The sequence below is a fragment of the Podarcis pityusensis genome, assembly GCF_964106645.2.
Source record: "Podarcis pityusensis genome assembly, chromosome: Z".
NCBI lineage: Eukaryota > Metazoa > Chordata > Lepidosauria > Squamata > Lacertidae > Podarcis > Podarcis pityusensis.
Window position 1 is genome coordinate 49,047,442 of NC_138044.1, and position 20,975 is coordinate 49,068,416.

The 20,975-nt window shown below is 42.3% G+C and overlaps 2 protein-coding genes across 5 annotated transcripts in view; one reads left to right on the forward strand and one right to left on the reverse strand.

Annotated features, from left to right (window-relative positions):
- Window positions 1–14,524, forward strand: part of STK26 (serine/threonine kinase 26) — a gene marked incomplete at its 3' end in the record, with an annotated part of 50,698 nt that extends 36,174 nt beyond the window's left edge. The window contains exons 8-12 of one of the 2 annotated variants that reach the window (XM_080990400.1): window positions 3,846–3,994; window positions 11,374–11,467; window positions 12,318–12,380; window positions 12,461–12,597; window positions 12,886–14,524. In XM_080990400.1, the coding sequence (XP_080846526.1) occupies window positions 3,846–3,994; window positions 11,374–11,467; window positions 12,318–12,380; window positions 12,461–12,597; window positions 12,886–12,910 (468 nt within the window). Of the gene's footprint in view, window positions 1–3,845; window positions 3,995–11,373; window positions 11,468–12,317; window positions 12,381–12,460; window positions 12,602–12,885 lie in introns of those variants that run through there. The other variant, XM_080990401.1, reaches the window with a different exon arrangement.
- Window positions 14,525–15,462: 938 nt separating this feature from the next.
- Window positions 15,463–20,975, reverse strand: part of FRMD7 (FERM domain containing 7) — a 50,729-nt gene continuing 45,216 nt past the window's right edge. For all 3 annotated transcript variants that reach the window (XM_080990356.1, XM_080990355.1, XM_080990357.1), the window contains 2 exons: window positions 18,822–18,897; window positions 15,463–17,680 (listed from right to left, as the gene is read on the reverse strand). In XM_080990356.1, coding sequence (XP_080846482.1) covers window positions 16,622–17,680; window positions 18,822–18,897 — 1,135 coding nt within the window. In that variant the 3' untranslated portion in view covers window positions 15,463–16,621. The remainder of the gene's footprint in view (window positions 17,681–18,821; window positions 18,898–20,975) is intronic.

Here is a 20,975-nt window from a genome sequence, read left to right on the forward strand (position 1 = left end):
TTATATGGACTCTGTTCTGAAACCATATGCCATCAGTGCTCCCAGCTATGTACGTGACACCACAGATTTTCTGAGGAAAATACAATCTTTAAATAATCTTCCCAACAATACTATACTAGCTACTATGGATGTGGAATCTCTGTATACCAACATCCCACACAACGATGGTTTACAAGCTATAAGGAACACCATTTCAGATAAAACCACAGCGGACCTTGCCACCAAACTCTGCCAATTTGTCCTTACCCACAACAACTTCAAATTCGGTGATGACCTGTTCCTTCAGATCAGCGGCACAGCAATGGGCACCCGCATGGCCCCACAGTATGCCAACATCTTCATGGCAGATTTAGAACAACGTTTCCTAAACTCCTACCCACTCAAACCTCTCTTGTACCTACGATACATTGACGATATTTTTATCATCTGGACACATGGTCAACAGACCCTGGACACCTTTCACCAGAAATTTAATTACAGATAGGTAGCCGTGTTGGTCTGCCACAGTCAAAATAAAAAAATCCTTCCAGTAGCACCTTTAAGACCAACTAAGTTAGTTCTTGGTATGAGCTTTCGTGTGCAAGCACACTTGTGTATCTGAAGAAGTGTGCTTGCACACGAAAGCTCATACCAAGAACTAACTTAGTTGGTCTTAAAGGTGCTACTGGAAGGATTTTTTTATTTTGACAGAAATTTAATGATTTTCACCCCACAATCAACCTTACAATGAATCAATCTATGCAAGAAATACATTTTTTGGACACTACTATAAAAATACAGGATGGGCGCATAGACACCACCTTATACCGTAAACCAACTGACCGACAAACATATCTACATGCCTCTAGCTACCATCCCAAACATACCAAACAGTCCATTGTATATAGCCAGGCACTACATTACAGCCGCATCTGTTCCAATTCTACAGACAGAGACTCCCACCTAAGAGATCTACAGCAAACCTTTTCAGAACTAAAATACCCAGCAGATGAAGTTAGACAACAGATCAACAGAGCCAGACTTATACCCAGAGAGAACTTGCTGCAAGACAGACCCAAAAAAGAAAATAACAGAACACCTCTAGTCATCACATACAGCTCCCAAGTTAAAACAGTACAACGCATCATCAGAGATCTACAACCTCTCCTGGACAATGACAGTTCTCTTTCTCAAGCTCTGGGAGGAAGACCTTTCATTGCCTACAGACAGCCACCCAATCTTAAACAACTCCTAACCCACAATAATTCTACAACCAGACTTAACACGGACACTGGCACCAGAGCCTGCAATAAACCCAGATGCCAACTTTGCTGCCACATACACCCGGACAACACCATTACTGGCCCCAACAACATCACACATACCATCCCGGGACTATTCAATTGCTCATCATCTAACATTGTGTATGGCATCAAATGCCAACAGTGTCCTTCAGCTCTCTATATTGGACAAACAGGCCAAACCTTACGCCAAAGAATAAATGGACATAAATCTGACATCAAGAATCACAAAACAGAGAAACCAGTAGGAGAACACTTCAATCTCCCAGGACATTCTATACAAGATCTCAAAGTAGCTGTTTTACTACAAAGGAATTTCAGAAATAGACTGGAAAGAGAAACTGCTGAATTGCAACTCATTACCAAACTTAAAACCATGGAGACACCTGGTTTGAACAAAGACATTGGATTCTTATCCCATTATACATGACTAAGCTATTTCTCACCTTCTCACCCCTTGCCTTTTCCTGTAAGACCTATTACAGTCGTTAAGAGTCGTCAGCAGGCTCATCTCAGCTATCTCCCATTCCCACCACCCTTCTGAGTAATACCCCTCCCCACCTTCTCACTATATAGAAGGATCTGGCAACTTCTGTTTCAGTGTATCTGAAGAAGTGTGCTTGCACACGAAAGCTCATACCAAGAACTAACTTAGTTGGTCTTAAAGGTGCTACTGGAAGGATTTTTTTATTTTGAAAACTTGTGTCTGTCTCTTTAAGAAGTGCATTCCTTTCGCACTCACAGGAATGTAGTTTCACTTCTGAAGCCAGCACTTCACAAAAAGGACTGAGAGTAAAAAGTAATATAAATTGAAGATGCTTAACAAGCAGAGCAATCTGATCCATTTATAATCTTTCTTAATCACAAATAATTAAGATACTTTTTGTTTTGTTTTCAGCATGTTAGCTAATGCCTCTTATCTCACACTCAGTTCATGTTCTTGGTGAAAATTAATTGGCAGACAGATCACTTCAGTCGTAATTGATCCCAATCTTAAAAGTAATTAAAAGAAGGGAGGTTTAGCTGACCTGTTGTCCTAAGGGCTAACATTCAGGGCTATTATGTGGTGTCTGGACACAATAGCAGTTCCTCACTCAAAGATGTATCCTGCATCCAAAAACTTTTCTGGTCTCTGGTGTGAAGAACACCTTTCTTCAGAGCATTTGAGGTTAATCCCTTGATCTCCCTGTATTCAAAGAGAGAGTGTAATAATGAAGATTTACATCTTGGCTATTGTTAATCGCTGCATAATTATCTCTGTTGAGGGACTGTCAGCAATTGAGGACTAGCCAGCCATCTTCCCTCCTGGAAGTCTCCAGATTTCTCAAACTTTTTAAGGTCGGCATTAATCTACTTGAGGAGGCAGCGTACAGAGTATGCACAAAACACAATAGAATAGAGAAAATCCAGGCATCAGATCAGCTGGGTGTTTTTTGGGGGGTGGAGCTGCAGGGGCAAATTGGATGCTTGTTGGATGCTCTGTTCAGTTAAGGAATGAAAACCCTGGAAGGGAACAGAAGGTCATCCAAGCTTAAACCCTTCCAGTCTGCACATCAGTTTCCTTCAGAGGAATCTATTCCCAAAAGACTTCTGTAATAAAGGCACCACAGTGGTTTGTGTTATAATCCTGTTTCCTGCTCTGGCTTTAATGCGTACAGTTGCTGCAGAGAACTTGAGCGTTCTCATTGGTCTAATGCTTGTTGGCATAAAAGTAAGGAAAAGTTTTGGATTACTCGGAGCTCTTGGAGAGGCAGAGTGGAAAGAAACCTAATTTTCAGACATAAAGAGAATGGAGTTGTTTGGACAAATAGTGCACTGCCATCCAATTACAAAATGCTTGGTAGTAGATGTAATCTGATCTAATGAGCCAACTTGCACTATAGCTATTGTAATTTTTTATTTATTTTCGCAAATATCTGCATCTTGCCCTTCCACTAGAATCATAGAATCATAGAGTTGGAAGAGACCACAAGGGCCATCGAGTCCAACCCCCTGCCAAGCAGGAAACACCATCAGAGCACTCCTGACATATGGTTGTCAAGCCTCTGCTTAAAGACCTCCAAAGAAGGAGACTCCACTACATTTGCAATGTTCAGCAGCTTACAAAAGTTGGGGGGAAAAGACTAAAATCTAACAGATTGATGAACATGGGAAGCCAGACCATTGCTCTATCTTGCTCAGTACTGGTTGGTAGCGGCTCTCCAGGGTTTCAGGCAGGGAATCTTTCCCATCTCTACCTGGAGATGCCAGGGATCAAATTTGAGATCTTCTGCATGCTAGCAGATCCACTGTCACAGAGCTACTGTCTGTCCCCTGAGATTAAACCAATCTAAATAATAAGTATGGTAACCACAAAGGAATCCTTAGCACAGCAGATCAATCGCTATAGGGAAGGCCCCTTCCCATGTTCCAATCAGTCACACCTCAGTCACAGTTGAGACCCAAAGAAAATCCTCAGCAGTGTATCTTAAGGAGCGGGCAGGCTGGTAAGGGAGGCCTTTATAGATAATTGTCAACATTTTGCATTCTGCTTGCAAACAATTTACCACTTCATGTCTTTTACAGCGTCCCACAGCGAAAGAACTTCTAAAGCACAAATTCATTCTGAAAAATGCCAAGAAGACTTCATATCTGACGGAGCTTATTGATAGATTTAAGAGGTGGAAAGCAGAAGGACATAGTAGCGATGAAACAGATTCTGATGGTTCTGATTCGTAAGTCTGGATTTTTGATTATTTGCCAGGAATTGGGGAGTGGGCAGGGGAGCTGTCCCAGTGGCAGGAGTTGAGGGGGTAGAGTTCAGCTCCTGTATTATCATTATTTTTATACTGCTTTCTATTTTTAAGAAAAAATATCAAAACATCAAATAAAACAATCCAGAACAAAACATTACTGAAGAAAGTTAAATATGAAGTATACATTCAAAGCAACATAATTAACAGGAAACTAAAATGTTATCTTAAAGATCTCAAATTAAAACATTACAAAGGGGGTAAACTACAGAATGCACAATTAATGCAGCAAAGTTAACCAAAACCATCTTAAACATTTCAAAAGAAAATATTACTTAGGGAAGTCAAATATGAAATGCACATTTAAATAGCATAATTAACAAGATAAAATATTATCATATCTGCTGTTGTTGCTGCTAGTCCTGTCAATGGTGGTTCATGGTGGGCAGCAGCTGTGGAAGATCAGGCTCAATTACCTAGGTCTTCACCTAGAAACAACCAAGGTGGCCTCTTCAGCAACCTCAGCTTTTGTAGCCGGAGTCAGTCAGGGCCCCGCCTTCCCAGGCCAGGTGGAAGAAAGGGCTGCAAGGCAGGGAGCTGGTCTTCCAGGACTCACAGCCAAGATGGTCTGCTGTTGGAACTACCACTTCAGACTACTATTCCAGGGGTCTACAGTATTTGGCTAAACTTGCTAGCCAAACTAACATTTATGTTCACCAGGTTCCTCCCCTCAGCTAGTTTAATAGAGGCATATTTCTCCAGCCAACAGCAAAGGAAGTGCACGTATGCACACAAACACTTTTCCAGTGAGAAAAAGACAAGTAGACTCAAGGTTTCAGTTAGTGCTCTGCAGAGAAGCCCTTGTGCCGAGGAATGGCTGGAGAGCCAACCCTGCCCACATGCACACCTGAGAAGCAGAGAGAAGGCAAGTTTCAGTGGTATGCCTTTGGCTCTTTTGCCAAGCAGCATCCCCTTACCCCCATGAAACAGACAGAGGAAGCATGCGTGGCTTGGAGCAGCAGCAAGCATGCAGTCCTTGGTGAACACTCTTTTGCATCATGTTATTCAGCTACTGCTTGGCAAACAAGGTCTGAACCTCACAACCAAGTAGTGGTTGAACACACTCCTCCCTCCCCTCCATCTGTCTTGTGGGAAGTTGAGACAGGGAGCATGGCACATGGCATAAGGACACTGAACCTCTCTGCTGAGTAACAACTGGTGCAGCTCCTCCTATCTCCTTTTCCTGGAGGGAAGAGAGGAAAGATGAAATGACAGCTTTAGCCACAGCTTGGCAGTAAGACTCCAAAGAAGCGGTGGGAAATAAACCTCTGCCACCCTTTCTGGCTTCAAAGTAGGAAAAGTCAGAGGGCTCACTAGCTTGGTCTTCAAGGTTGAGGCACTCCAGGCATGTCGGCCATACAGCTGCATCAATACCCCTGCCCACCTCTGCAACTTGGAAGTTGGAAGGAGAGCCATGCTGCATGGATAGTTGTTAAAGCCAGGCACAAACAAGTGGCCGTCTTGGAAGCATCCGTTTGCAACCTTCTGAATTCTTCTGCCTCTATCCTCAGAAAGTCAGGAGACCCTTTGCAGCAGCACCTAACCCAGGGGTCAGCAAAGGTTTTCTGCAGGGGGCCGGTCCACTGTCCCTCAGACCTTGTGGGGGGCTGGACTATTTTTTGGGGGGGGGAATACACCCCCACGACTCATCTGTCCTCCCAGTTGAACGACGTGGCCCAGGGAGAGAGGGAAAAATAGTGGAAGTGAACAGCTGGCTTCGCAAATGGTGTAAACAGGAACGGTTTGGATTCTTAGATCACAGATTGCACTTTCTTGAAGATGGACTTCTGGCAAGTGATGGGCTGCACCTCACAACGGTTGGGAGAAATGTTTTTGCCAAAAATCTCAGAAACCTCATCAGGAGGGCTTTAAACTGACTAATGTGGGGGAGGGAGACAGTGCTCCTGAAGGTAGGAGTCTATCAATTGATGAAGATGATCATCCAAATGTCATAGACCAAATGGAGCAAACAGCACGCAGACCTAGTGGTGGGAGGAAAAAATCCTTAAATAAGAGTCACGGGGGAATGATTAACGGACTTCAATGTCTGTACACTAATGCGCAAAGCATGGGAAATAAACGAGATGAGCTTGAGCTCTTGGTACAGCAAACTAAATATGACATAATAGGCATCACTGAAACCTGGTGGAATAAGTCCCACGATTGGAATGTAATAATGGAGGGATACAATCTATTTCAGAGAAACAGACCAGACAAGAAAGGAGGAGGAGTGGCGTTATATGTCAGGGATGTGTATACCTGTGAAGAGATCCAAGATTTAGAACCTCAAAGCCAAAGTGAGAGCATTTGGGTCAAAATTAAGGGAGAGAAGAATAACAGTGACCTCATTGTGGGAGTTTACTATAGATCCCCAAGCCAAACGGAGGACATAGATGATGCCTTCCTGGAACAGATGGCCAAGCATGCAAAAGGAAGGGAGATAGTGGTAACGGGGGACTTCAATTACCCGGATATTTGTTGGATGTCAAACTCAGCCAAGAGCATAAGGTCAAACAGATTCCTCACTGGCCTTGCAGACAACTTCATTGTCCAGAAAATGGGAGAAGCAACAAGAGGAACAGCCATTTTAGATCTGGTCCTAACCAATCTTGATGACCTGGTTAGTGGGGTAGAAGTGGAAGGATCATTAGGCGCGAGTGATCATGCTCTTCTGAAGTTTACTATACAGCGGAAAGGAGCAGCCAAGCATACTAGGACTCAATTTCTTGACTTTAAGAAAGCCGACTTCATAAAACTTAGGGAAGTGCTGGGTGAGATCCCATGGACAGTAATACTAAAAGGAAAGGGAGTTCATGATGGCTGGGAGTTTGTTAAGAGGGAGATACTAAAAGCACAACGTCAGGCAATACCAATGAGACGGAAATATGGAAGGTGCCTAAAGAAGCCAGGGTGGCTATCTAAAGAACTTTTAACTGAGTTAAGATTAAAAAAGGATGTGTACAAAAGATGGAAAAGGGGGGAAACCACCAAAGAGGAATTCAAACAAATAGCCAGCACGTGTAGACACAAAGTCAGAAAAGCTAAAGCACAGAATGAACTCAGGCTTGCTAGAGAGGTTAAAAGCAACAAAAATGGCTTTTATGGGTATGTTCGTAGCAAAAGGAAGAACAAAGAAACAGTGGGGTCACTCAGAGGAGAAGATGGTGAAATGCAAACAGGGGACACAGAAAGGGCTGAACTCCTCAATGCTTTCTTTGCCTCAGTCTTCTCTGATAAAGAAAACAATGCCCGACCTGAAGAATTTGGAGCAAATGATTCAGCAAAGGAAACACAGCCCAGAATAACTAAGGAGATAGTACAAGAATACTTGGCTAGTTTAGATGTATTCAAGTCTCCAGGGCCAGATGAACTGCATCCAAGAGTATTAAAAGAACTGGCAGATGTGATCTCAGAACCACTGGCAGTCATCTTTGAGAATTCCTGGAGAACAGGCGAAGTCCCGGCAGACTGGAGGAGGGCAAATGTTGTCCCTATTTTCAAAAAGGGGAAAAGAGAGGACCCAAATAATTACCACCCAGTCAGTCTGACATCAATACCAGGGAAGATTCTGGAGCAGATCATTAAGCAAACAGTCTGTGAGCACCTAGAAAGGAATGCTTTGATGTCAGACTAACCTGATCTCGTTTTTTTGACAGAATTACAAGCCTGGTAGATGAAGGGAACGCAGTGGATGTAGCCTACCTTGATTTCAGCAAGGCATTTGACAAGGTGCCCCATGATATTCTTGTAAAGAAGCTGGTAAAATGCGGTCTTGACTATGCTACCACTCAGTGGATTTGTAACTGGCTGACTGACCGAACCCAAAGGGTGCTCATCAATGGTTCCTCTTCATCCTGGAGAAGAGTGACTAGTGGGGTGCCACAGGGTTCTGCCTTGGGCCCGGTCTTATTCAACATCTTTATCAACGACTTGGATGATGGACTCAAGGGCATCCTGATCAAATTTGCAGATGACACCAAATTGGGAGGGGTGGCTAACACCCCAGAGGACAGGATCACACTTCAAAACGACCTTGACAGATTAGAGAACTGGGCCAAAACAAACAAGATGAATTTTAACAGGGAGAAATGTAAAGTATTGCACTTGGGCAAAAAAAAATGAGAGGCACAAATACAAGATGGGTGACACCTGGCTTGAGAGCAGTACATGTGAAAAGGATCTAGGAGTCTTGGTTGACCACAAACTTGACATGAGCCAACAGTGTGACGCGGCAGCTAAAAAAGCCAATGCAATCCTGGGCTGCATCAATAGGAGTATAGCATCTAGATCAAGGGAAGTAATAGTGCCTCTGTATTCTGCTCTGGTCAGACCTCACCTGGAGTACTGTGCCCAGTTCTGGGCACCACAGTTCAAGGAGGACACTGACAAACTGGAACGTGTCCAGAGGAGGGCAACCAAAATGGTCAAAGGCCTGGAAACGATGCCTTATGAGGAACGGCTAAGGGAGCTGGGCATGTTTAGCCTGGAGAAGAGGAGGTTAAGGGGTGATATGATAGCCATGTTCAAATATAAAAAAGGATGTCACATAGAGGAGGGAGAAAGGTTGCTTTCTGCTGCTCCAGAGAAGTGGACACAGAGCAATGGATCCAAACTACAAGAAAGAAGATTCCACCTCAACATTAGGAAGAACTTCCTGACAGTAAGAGCTGTTTGACAGTGGAATTTGCTGCCAAGGAGTGTGGTGGAGTCTCCTTCTTTGGAGGTCTTTAAGCAGAGGCTTGACAACCATATGTCAGGAGTGCTCTGATGGTGTTTCCTGTTTGGCAGGGGGTTGGACTCAATGGCCCTTGTGGTCTCTTCCAACTCTATAATTCTATGATTCTATTCTATGATTCTATGACTCTCCCCTCCCTTCTCCACAGCACCAGATGAGCCCTGGTGGCTGCTTACCTGTGCTTTGCAAGTGGCGTGAAAGGGCTGGCTCCGGAGAGGGGCCGCTTAAAATGGCCCTCAGCTAACCATGGCTCAACAAAGCCCAGCCCCCTTCCTCCTCTAGGCAGGGTGGGGAGAAGCCAGGAGGAGGTAGGGAGGAAGCACTGTCATGGTGTGGGGGGGGGGGGATGGTGCAGCCCAAACGATCAGAATCCCTACGCCGATCCACGTGGCAATTCCTGGACCATCCACAGGCTGGATCCAGAAGACAATTGGGCCGGTCCCGGTCCCCGGGCCTTAGTTTGTTGACCCATGACCTAACCAGTTGCAAGTGATTTATTTTTACTTTGGTCAAAAGCTACTTTGTGAACAGCAAATGATAACAGCAGACATACACACACAGTAGATCCTCTTACTTCATTTTTAATTGCCATTTGTTTTCATAAATGAAGTAAATTTAAATTGAGAGGCCATGATCTCATTCAGGGTCACTCTCTGAATTTCAGGACTGAGCCTGTGTCCACTGTAGCACAATGAGTGTGGTGTCTCTTTGTCACATTGTATGGATGTTTCCCCTTCATTTATGCTCTCTTCCTTTTCCTGAAACACTTTCAGGTTACTGCAGAATTATGTCACCTGTAGGGAGCCTGGAAACTATGCTTCTCCCAGATGGGACATTCCTAAGAATATCATATGCCCCAGGGGTGTGCTTCGTATGCACTGTAGACTGAACTTTTAGTGCTAGAACTCCAGTCCTCTGGAATTAGTTACCAGCACCTAACACTTTGACATTTGGTGGCTGTTGAAGACATTTTTGTTTAAGAAGGCTTTCTGTGAAGTGTATACAGTCAGGCTTATGGGGTGTTGATACAGTTGTAAAAATGGTTCTACTGTTTGATATCTTTCTGTAGCTAACTTTTATTTAATGGAATAATACTTCAGTAACTTTTGGTTGTGAAGCAATTTGTAAATTTATAAATAAAAAGGCATCAATTTGAGGGGTTTATGCCTGCAAAAAAGGTAGACACTCCCCCACAATTTGGTGCGACCCACCATTAAAAAAGTTTGTGGGCTGTATTTTTTTATATATATATAAATAATATTTATTACTTTTTTAGCAACACTTCAAACAAAAAAGAAAAGAAAAAACAAAGCAAATACAATACAAAAACGTTACATGGACTAACAAAACAAACAAAAACAATTTAAAAACACCTCAAACATTTTCAATATCTTATATTTCATTCACTTATTTCCAGCGACCTCCTCCCACCTCCCTTTTTGTATTCCACTTCTATTATTTGTTTCAGCAATTCCTTTCCATCTTACTCTGTTTTCTGTTCTATAATTATCTTAACACATTCTTGCCATACTTTTCCTTTAATTTTCTATTAATCTATTTATACCTAATTCCTTATGACATTTCTGCTAAAGCCATATAATTTCATTCCAACATTTTTCTAACATTCCTTAACTTTACAATATTTCCATAAATAGTCTTTAAACTTTTTCCAATCTTCTTCCACCGACTCTTCACCCTGGTCTCGGATCTTGCCAGTCATTTCCGCCAATTCCATATAGTCCATCAACTTCATCTGCCATTGTCCAACACTTCAGTGTTTTCAAAAAGCAACCATTCTCTCAACCAGCAAAAAGCAGATGGTTCACAGCAAAGTTTAAAGGTCTGGCAGGGCAGGTCCACCTCCTTCTTTGGCATCCATCAATATGTATTTTTTAAATAAATAAGGCACAAATCTGTTGAGGTAAGTTGAGCTGCAGAATAAATCCGGGGGGGGGCGGCGAGGCATTCCTGCCTCTACTATACTTCTGCTAAGACTGAAAAGTGTCTTTCATAGACCTTGCAGATCTTAGGTGCAGCCATTGTACTCAATGTCACTTTTGTCACAGATCTGATTGGGCTGTGTTTTCTTTTGGTTGTATCTGCCTCTCTCCACATCCACAAAAGACCAAAAATGCTGCTCTAAACTGGTTAATTTCTTTTGTTATTGGCTCCAAGTCAAAAAGAACCTGGATGGGGCTTCTGATTGTCCTTTTTTACAGTACATCACCATCATCATCAATTTTATTTGTATATTGTCCTCCCCAGCCATAACCGGGCTCAGGGCGGCCAACATCAAAATATAAATACTTAAAATGTAAAATTCAACAATCGACTGAAATACATAATATAAAATGGACTGGGGGTGGAGGAAGAGCAAGGTTTGGATTCTAGTATTTCTTAGAGGTTTGTCCAGAGTTTATTGGCGTCTACTTTGGAAGCAAACCTACAGCATTTTGGCCTCCTCATTTGGCACGATTTTATATTTAAGGGTTTCAACTATGGCAGACCTCTGGTGTGGTAGCACAGTTCTTTAAAAACTTCGTCATTTTCTTCCCTTCCCCATTAGGGAGTCTAGCAACAAGGAGAACAATTCCCACCCAGAATGGAGTTTTACTACAGTTCGGAAGAAGCCAGAGGCCAAGAAACTGCAGAACGGAACAGTACGTCCAGCCAGAATTTCTTTCTATTCTTTAAGCTCCTTGGAAGCTGCCACGGGCAGAGAGCTGACCCTTGGTGTTTGTAAAGCAGTCAGAAATGTCCCCACCCCTCTGTAGACACACAGCCTTGCTCCCTGGCAATACTGACTACATTTCAGGTGGTCAAATTCATCTCTGCAGTTGCGAGGATCAGAACGATGGTTATAGTGGTGGTGATGCTTACAACTTTTATTAATGAAGACTAGGATTATCAGGACTGCAATAAAAAAGTGAACTGTGGTGTAAAATTATCTAACACTTCTGTAAATTGTGTTTAACCTACCGTATGTCCACCACTTTATTTATTGGGAGGACACACCGTAGTTTGGAGCCAATGGAGCTTTTCTCTTCTTTCCTCATTCATATACATTTATATTATTTTGGTTATTTATTGCTGCTATTTTGGGTCTATTTTGATAAAAGAAAAGCAGGGTGTTGATTCATAATGTAACTGGACCCTCCCTCCAGTTGCAAAAATCATTGTGATGAGAATAAATTTGATTATTTCAGTCCATATAAGTTGTTGTTTTCTTCATTTTGGGGGGCCACCTCCAGGACTGACCTTTGGAAAAACAGCCATAAGCTGTACCCAAGTTTGCACCTGCAAGAAAAGTTGCTGCTGCAGATCTCCCTGTGGACTATATCTCTTATCAGCCCAGTTTATGCCAGCATTTCTCCACACATCTGTAGGCACATATGTGAACATGAGGAGCCCCTCATGTAGTCTTGTCCATTTTTAACTGGTCCTTGGTCTCCTACTTATTTCAGTTATTTGTCAGCAAGTGTTTGATTAATGTATCTCCTAACTTTCCAGGACCAAGATCTCATGAAAACCCTGAGCTGTTTAACGATGATAATCACTCCTGTCTTTGCTGAGGTAAGTTTTCAGTTTGAGGCACATCCAAAGCATGTACAGTAAAGGTTGCAAAATTTTGACCATTTTTGTCTGCCTCTCAGCTTAAGCAGCAAGACACCAATAATGCAAGCAGGAAGAAAGCAATTGAAGAACTTGAAAAAAGCATCAATATGGCAGAAGCAACATGTCCAGGAATCACTGATAAGATGGTGAAGAAACTTATGGAGAAGTTTCAGAAGTAAGCATATGGGTTTCATTTCTTAAACTGTGTTCTTCTTTAGGGTCTGTCTGCATTGCCTGTAACCTCATTTCCTGCTTTCTGTGTGAGTGTAGGAAAGGTAGTGGAAAAAGCACTGTTAGCAACCTTAGGAGGTGGAACTGGATTGAAAGAGTCTGGGAGGATTAATGTGAGGATGGTGAGGAAAACGAACAGTGTACATGGATTGGTAGTCTGTAAAATAAATAAATTATTAACTACTTAGCTGGGATATAACTGAGCACTTTCTTCTTGTGTTTGTCTCCTTAGGTTTTCAGTTAATGACTCCTCCTAAGAAACTTTCTATCAGTGATGCTGTTCCATATGGACCCAGTAATAGCCCACCAAAACCTACTATAAGCTTGGCAATGCTTTGTTCATGAGCTCCTTGTGCCTTTTGGATCATTGCAACATATATAATGATCGCAGATTTGAAAGGACTTAATTCCACTATTTTGTGATGGGTATACATGCTTTTTTGTATTTCCAGGACATTCTTTTTTGTAAAGAGCAACTTTTAATATTGTAGTTTTCACTTATTTAATCCAGTTTAAAACAAAAAACAAAAACGGTGAGGTGCAGCTTTGCTTCTAGATATAACCTGTGGAATGCCAATCTCCACGCGCAGGATCTGGGTTGACCAGAGATCAATGGAATGCACTTGAGTTCATAGGAAGTGCACATGCTGTGTTTCAACAACATTTCGTTACTCTCCAGAGATGAGTCTTGTTTCTTTTTATGTTCACATAAGATACAGTTCTTCTGAGTCACTAAAACTAGACTTCAAAACAGCTTTTTACAGGAAAATATACGAGAGCACCTTAACCTATAGGATGTGGCTATAGCACTTGCTCAAACACCATAGTAGTCTTTATTTAGGCCCCTGTAAATGTAATACCTGCAACAACATAGGAGCTAACTCCTAGGGGCCGAGGTCCCTTCGGCGCCCCTGATAAAATATTTGAGCAGGCCAGGCCCCCCAAAGTTGGTTGGCAATGCCATTCATATGGAGGGGTGTCACCATGTCATGTGACCAATGATGGGGGGCACGGCTTTCCTAGAGCACCCTCCCCCCAATATTTTATCCAAGTTGGCATCACCAAGCAACACTATTCTTTTGAAAAATGGGTACAGTGTTTTAGGCAGCTCTGTAATCACCTACATTTTGAGAGCAATATGTCATTAGCTTTGCAAGTTAACATGTAGTGACTGATATAGCTTAGTGTACAGTTTGTACGTATTACCCTTCAGGGCAGGATTTCAAATAGTCATTCATCATGGTAAAGAAAATTTTAAAGCAATACAGATGAAGGGCAGGGGGCTTTCTGCAATAATGGACACACATAGAAATCTGGCTTAATTTAATCATTTCTTCATTCTTCAGTAAGATTCGGGAGGGGGAAGTAGCTCATTCTTTGTTTTGGGCAGGGGACCTATGGGAATACCGTGGCATGCGATGAAATACCTCACCAGAAGGTATAAGTGTGTGACACCAGCGTTTTGTGTGGTGGTGTTCTATCCTGTAAGATATTTATACACTTACGTTCTTAAAGACATTTACATGCAGTGCATTACCATGTTTAATTCCTCTTCCCCACCCCTATGTATTTTAAATACGTATTTACCAGTTAATATGCAAATAACTGAGTTATAGATATTCTTTCACAAAAAGATAGTACTGTTCAGTACAGAGTGATTTTTTTTTTCATAAAAGGTAGCTAAAATTATAAACTTGTTTTCAATTATATATTTATGGTACTGTTTAGATTGGGTAATATCTCCCCCCCCCCTTTCAACCCAGTTTGTATATTATGCTGAAGTTTGAAGTGGGGTTGTATTTCAGTCCTTAGCTGTGGAACTGTTGGTGTAAATTTATTTTTGATAAAAAGTCTGGATGTGTTTAATTTTATGGTTTGGATCTGCACATTTTTTGTTTTTGCACAAAAGTCATTTAAAGGATTTGAAATATATCTGCCAAATATTGAAAAGCGTTAAAGGAATGCAAGCAAATACTGATTTTTTCCCCTTAGTTTAAAAGTTGCCATTACATCGTTTAAAAAAAAGAAAGAAATAAAGATATAAAGACACTGGCGACAGATGGTGGTTTAGAAATGCCAAGGGCAATTATTTTCAATGGTGCCTACACTGTAAAATATATATATATACTTTAACTCATTTGTTTTAATTTTAAAGAAATGTTTGTTTAAAAGAAAAGCTTTCATCGCTATATAACTGAAACACAATTAAAATTTATATCTGAGGGGGGGAAAGTCTGGGCATAGTTTTTGAAAACAATAATGTTATGGATTAAATAAAAATATTTTTATAAATGTAAAAGCAGCAAATGTTGTAAATATACAGTTGATCTGAAGCTTCACAAAATAACTGCATCACTGAAACAGAACTCTAGTGCTCTTCTCTGTAGCTATTAGGCCTGTAAATCTGTTTATAGATGAAGCTCCTTTCAGTGTTTTTTGGGGGCTGGGGGGAGGGCAGGCAAGGGGGCAGCAGAAGGTTGAATGGTTTAAAGAAATAAATATTTAAGTTCTGTAATCTTGTTTGGTCCTCATCCTCATTTCTGTGATGCTATACTTTTAAAGCCGCCAGGTGCTCAAGGGGGAAGATGAGCATTCTGCTTTTTCTGTGCTTTGGGGCACAATCCTACATATGGTCTGTGGGAGGGTGGGCCAGGTGGGCCATAAGAGCTTCCAGGTCTCCTCCCAGGATGAAAGGAGAGGCTGCCTGGAGCTTGTAAGCCTCCCAGCTATGTGTGCGGAAAGCTCTGTATCCATTGCTTCTTCATTGGAACTATGGTGTCAGAGAAAGCACACACCCCATGAACGCCTCTTTTGTAGAAAAGGTGGCTTTTTAATGGTGGTTTCTCTCCATTCGCCCCCGAAAGGAGACTGCGTCCCATGTACACAGGGTAGCCCAAAAGTATGCATGCATACACAACAAAGGGACAGTTAAATTTCAGGCTTGCAAGTGGATTATTTTTGAAACCAGGCAACATTTAGGACAAGGAGGCAAAAAGACCTTCCTGGCTAGCTTTTCCTTTGGGTGGTGTGCACTGACCACTTAACCCCACCGGCAGATTCCTGAAATTCTGAGTAGTTATTGTTATTGGGCAGAACCAGGAGTTAGCAGAGATTCCCAGATAAAGACAGGTTACTTTTTCTCCCAGTCTAGTGCATTATAACTTGCTTAGATATATATGGAAAGTAAGAAAGGGATCCCAGTACAGTTCATGTATTAAAAGCACTTGAAAGACCACTGCTAGTCATCATGCTGTAAAAGTGCAAAGCATTCAGGCCTGAGAACTGTTAATAAGCAATATTTAACTTGAATCAGATATTGGTAGTACTTAGCCATGGGACCCCCTAGCTAAAATCTTTAGTATTGCTAGATCTCAGCATTTGAAAATGGCACTTGCCCTTCTTTTTGTGATACACTTGGAATTATTAGCAATACTTGTGGCATATACCTGATGGCTTAAAAAAAAAATACATCTCCATGCTGGAACCTATGTAGAAAGAAGGGAATACTTAAATACGTGCTAGAAAATGACACACCCACCCAATCATGTCATCGTTTAGATAATTATAACAAACCAATCACCCCCTTTTTAGTCTTTCCCCTAAAAGAAAAATGTCACACTGCCAAGCTGTTTGGTGATATATGAGCTATCTATTTGGGAAGATGAGCCATTCCCATATATCTGCTACAACACTAGTTTTCTATGCTAGGAACTATATCCTGTCGCCCCCCCCCCCCCATAGTATGGGATGTGTCAAAGAGAAAGCATGTAAACTTCCCCTCTCCCCCCATTTTTTAAATATACTTATAACATCTCACTTTCTTTTGCAGAGCCCTTTGCTTTGGTAGATTCCTCTTGTTATCAAATCCCAAAGTTTTAATTAATCATTCCTGCAAAACCAGTCATAACCCCAAGGACCAAGGAAGGACCTCCTTCAAAGATCTACTGGCATAACTCAGTCCTGTTGTTTTACGTAAAATAATTAGATGCTCCCTGTGAAGTCCTGTCCTCAATGTTGGCGGTAGTGAGACAAACTTCTTCATCTTCCCCCTCCAGCTGTAGGCTCCCTGAAGACAGGCGGACCCGTGCCCTGGGTGCTTTCACCACCCTCCCGTAGAGAGAAAAGTAATCTGGCAGCATGTCTGAATCGGAGTCGCTGGATTCTGTCCCACTGCCCACATAGCGCTCCAGGGTTCGCTGGGCCCTGGGAGGTTCTGGGAACCTTTGCTGGGCCAGCACATACTGCAAAATATCAGCCTTCCTGCTGCTCAAGACAGGACAAGGTCCTAGAGGCCGGAACTCTGAACCATAGGGAAATCTGATCATTTTCATGTCAGACTGGCTCCAAGACCTCTTGGGAGTCTGGTCTTGAATGCTGTAGTCAAAGACGCTTCCGTCATCATCTTGCTCCATGCTAATGCTGCTAAGGTAGGTCATTCTGGGCAGGACCTCTGGTTCAGTCACCCTTGTTCTTGCCATGCCTGGGCTTCTCCTGGAAGGCTTCATGGGTGATGCACCAAGCATGTTCACCCCACTGGCTGTTTCCTCAGCAGGGCCTGCCACTGCTGTGTGCCTGGACATCTGGGGAGGCCTGTCTACACAAAAGAAGACTTGAGGAGAAGCCATGTACAGTTGCTGGTGAATGGGGCCCCTGTAGGGAATGTCGGTGTAAGTCAGCTGTTGCCTAGGGGTCATCTCCCTCATGTTGCCCACCGAGGTGCTTTTACTGTTCCCAGCCAGCTTGTAGCTGGGCTGGAAGGATGTCAGCGGGACCCGTTGTTCATAGATGTCGGCTGCCTCCCAATCGTGTTCCAGCTCTGTGTAGACCAACGGGAAGGTGGAGCTGCTTTGGGAATGGGGCAACAGCGTTGGGTCAGCTTCTGGCTTGGACCGCTCCAATTCATCAGCAAAGATCACTTCCACTGCAGAGTTCCTCCGCCTGCTGTCCAGCATGGGCTCGGAAGTGTGGACTCCATTGGCACTGTGGTAGCCTCCTATGGTGCCGTAGACCAGCCGCAAGTCCTCCATCTGGGGAGAGAAGAACATAATTTCACCTAAGGAACAGTGTTGTTTTAGCAAACACCCTCCTCTTCATCACAAGCAAAGCGTAAGAAACGGCAGTGGTGCCCTGGAGCTGGTGGGGCAGAATGCAAGGATCCTAAGCGGTAGGTGGAGCTAGAGCCAATGATAGGGGGAACCAACTAATTTGCATCTTATCCCCCTCTTCCTGCACCCTGCTGAGTTTTGCAGGGGCAACATAGAGACTAAGGAGGAGGAAGCTGTCAGTCAGTGCCTTACCCTGGACTGAACTTAAGTTTTTGAAAATGCAGGCAGCTTAGGGTTGGTGGGGAGTTCTCCATTCACCCCAATGGACCAGCTGACATGGTCTTTCTTTGGCAGTGCAGTCACAGAATGGTGTACGAAGCCCACACTTTGTGTACCCATATAGCAGTCTCCCTAAGTTCTTTTGGCCTGAGGCCAATTCCCTTTTCCCCTGGTTTCTTTCTCTTCCCTGTCTGCTGACAACACTCTGTACAAACTGGATGTTCACAAGATGCTTGTCAGGCAAGGTGGTTTCCTCTCGAAAAAAGTTTTTGTTTTCTTTTAATGCACATCTGCATAGCTAAGGAGTCTCCCAAACACGTAGAAATAACACTTTGTTTTCTGGTAGCCTTGTTTCACTTCCAAACTGGCCATCAAACACCCAACTATGTTCACTGTTAGAGGGAAGAAGGAGGAGGCAAAATCAGAATCCTGCAGAGGCCTAGCAGACTGGCTGCCTCTGTTGTGAGAGTGTACTTTGGGATCATAGGAAACTTTTGTTTTTAAATTAACCCGTTTTCTTCTGGCCAATTGCAACTCTTGTGTACATCTTTTAATATGCCACTTAAAATCTGCCTTTTATATATTACACATTTTTGTTTTTTTTAAAGATCATCTGATTCATTGAAATATTTCCATTGATTGATCTAATGGATTAATCAACTAAAGAGTGGAGGCCTAATTGAAGCAGCAGGAGCCCTGCTGCCTGTTATATGGGAGGGGGAAGTATGTTCCCCCCTGCACCCCAAAGTAGCATACACCCTGAATCTAAATAGATGAGATCCAGTCTTTTTCTTTCTTTTTCTCATATTTCTGCACCCCCCTACCCACTGACCAAATGACTTACTTGTTTGGAAACATCTGTAAGTAGGTCTGGTGAGGACCGGCACTGTCTCTCATGGTACCGAGAGGGATGGTGTTTCCTGCAGTTGAAATTAAAGGACAATGGTTAATGTCCAATATAATTCATATCTGATGGCAAGGAAATAAAAGCATCCAACCAAAATGCTCAAGGAGAGTGACTCTCCTGTGAAGAACATTTGCACTGTTTGGGAATTTTTAGAGGAAACGTGATGTTAGAAGTTTATAAAATTATTTGTGGTACGGAGCGGGCAGAGAAAAGTTTTTCCCTTATATCACTAGAACCTGTGGGATATCCCAGGAAGCTGGAGATTCAAGACAGACAAAATAAAGCATTTCTTGACACGCAACTTGGATGGTTTTAAAAGAGGACTGGACATCCTGGAGGAGAAGCCTATTGGGGGCCTCTAGCCAGGATGGCTGTGCTCTGATGCCACAGGTAGAGGCAGCAGCGCTTCTGAATCCGGAGGGCAAGAAGTTGCAGGAGGGGGGAGCGTTTTGGTCCTGCTTGCAGGTTTCCCACAGGCACCTGGGAAGAACAGGTCGCTGGGCTGGATGAGCCTTCCTTATATTATGCAGTGTTCAAGCAGTCCTAATATTTATTTTCCCTTCCTTCTGACATTCTGTATATGTCTCCCCAAGTTTTTTAAAATCTCAGTGAAATCACACACACACAGAGAGAGAAATTTAAGCATCCTGCAACTTATTTCCCCAAGCATTGCTAATATATTAAGGTAATTTTTTAAAGGGTTTAGCACACCCAATCAAAGGCTCGATGTAGGCAAATTTAGAACTGGCTCCCTTTTAAAAAACTTTTATTAACTTATTATACCAACACCAATACAGACATCACTCACAAGACAAACAAACAAAAAGATATAACTACACATATAGGACAAATGATACACATACGCCTCTATTTCAATTTTTATTCATTTCTATTTGACTTCCTTCAACCTCAACGCAAGTCCAGTTGTATACTTCATAAACTGTTTCTTAATTCCTCTTCTCTAGTTTTCTTCTATAGCTTATATTTTTACACCATATCTTATTTGCGAAAATTAGTCCAGACAAGCCAAAGTATTATTTTGAGGGCACTGCTTTTTCAGGTATTCACTATATTTTCCCCATTCCTTTTGAATTTTTTGTTTGCATTGGTCTTTAATTGCCTCTGTCAGTTTAGCCAATTCTAAATGATCAAATAGCTTATCTTGCCATTTTTTTTGTTGGGATTGTTTCATTTTTCCAATTTTTGGCAATTAGAATTCTTGCTGCTGCTGTCACATAAAGAAAAATTCTCTTATTTTCCTTCGCAATATCTGGCTCTAATATTCCAGTAAAAAGGCTTCTGTGTTTTTTAAAAAGTTTGTTTGAATATTTTCTTCAGCTCTTCACAAACCATATCCAAAAAACTCTTAATTTTATCACAAGTCCACCACATATGCAGCAGCGTACCCTCTGCTTGTTTGCACCTCCAACAAATTTTTGATGTTGTTCTATACATTTTAGATAGTTTGTAAGGTGTCATATACCATCTGTAGAACATCTTAAGAAAATTTTCTTTGATTGCCTCACATGCCGTGAATCTCCAATTCTCTTTCCACAATTTTCTGCTAATTGAATAGGTTTACCTATATCTATTGCCCATTTCACCATTACTTCCTTAACTTATTCGTCTTTCACCTCCCATTCTAGTAAGATTCCATACATCCTAGAAATTATTTTTGTCTTACTTTGTATTAGTTCTCTGTCCAATATTGAGACTTCCTTTGCAAAACCTTTTTTGTTATCTATTTTAAACACTTCATTTAGTTGGTGGTACTGAATCCATCTTGTTAGATGATGTTAGAATTTGCTCACTTTGCGCCAGCTTTGACTGGTAAGTCACTGAGCAGTTTTGGCCTAGGCTATATAAGAGGTCACCTTCTCCCATGCAGGCTTCCCAGATCAGTACAATCAGCTGGAGAGCTTCTGCAGACCATGTAACTTTGCACAGATGTTCACTTAGCTGCAGTATGGAGGAGGAGGGCCTTATCGGTGGTGACACTTAACCAATGGAGTGGTCTTTCAATAAAAAGCAGGCAGGTACCAACACAGGGTGGCTGCTGCCAGAGTTTTTAAAAATGCTTGCTTTCCCTTT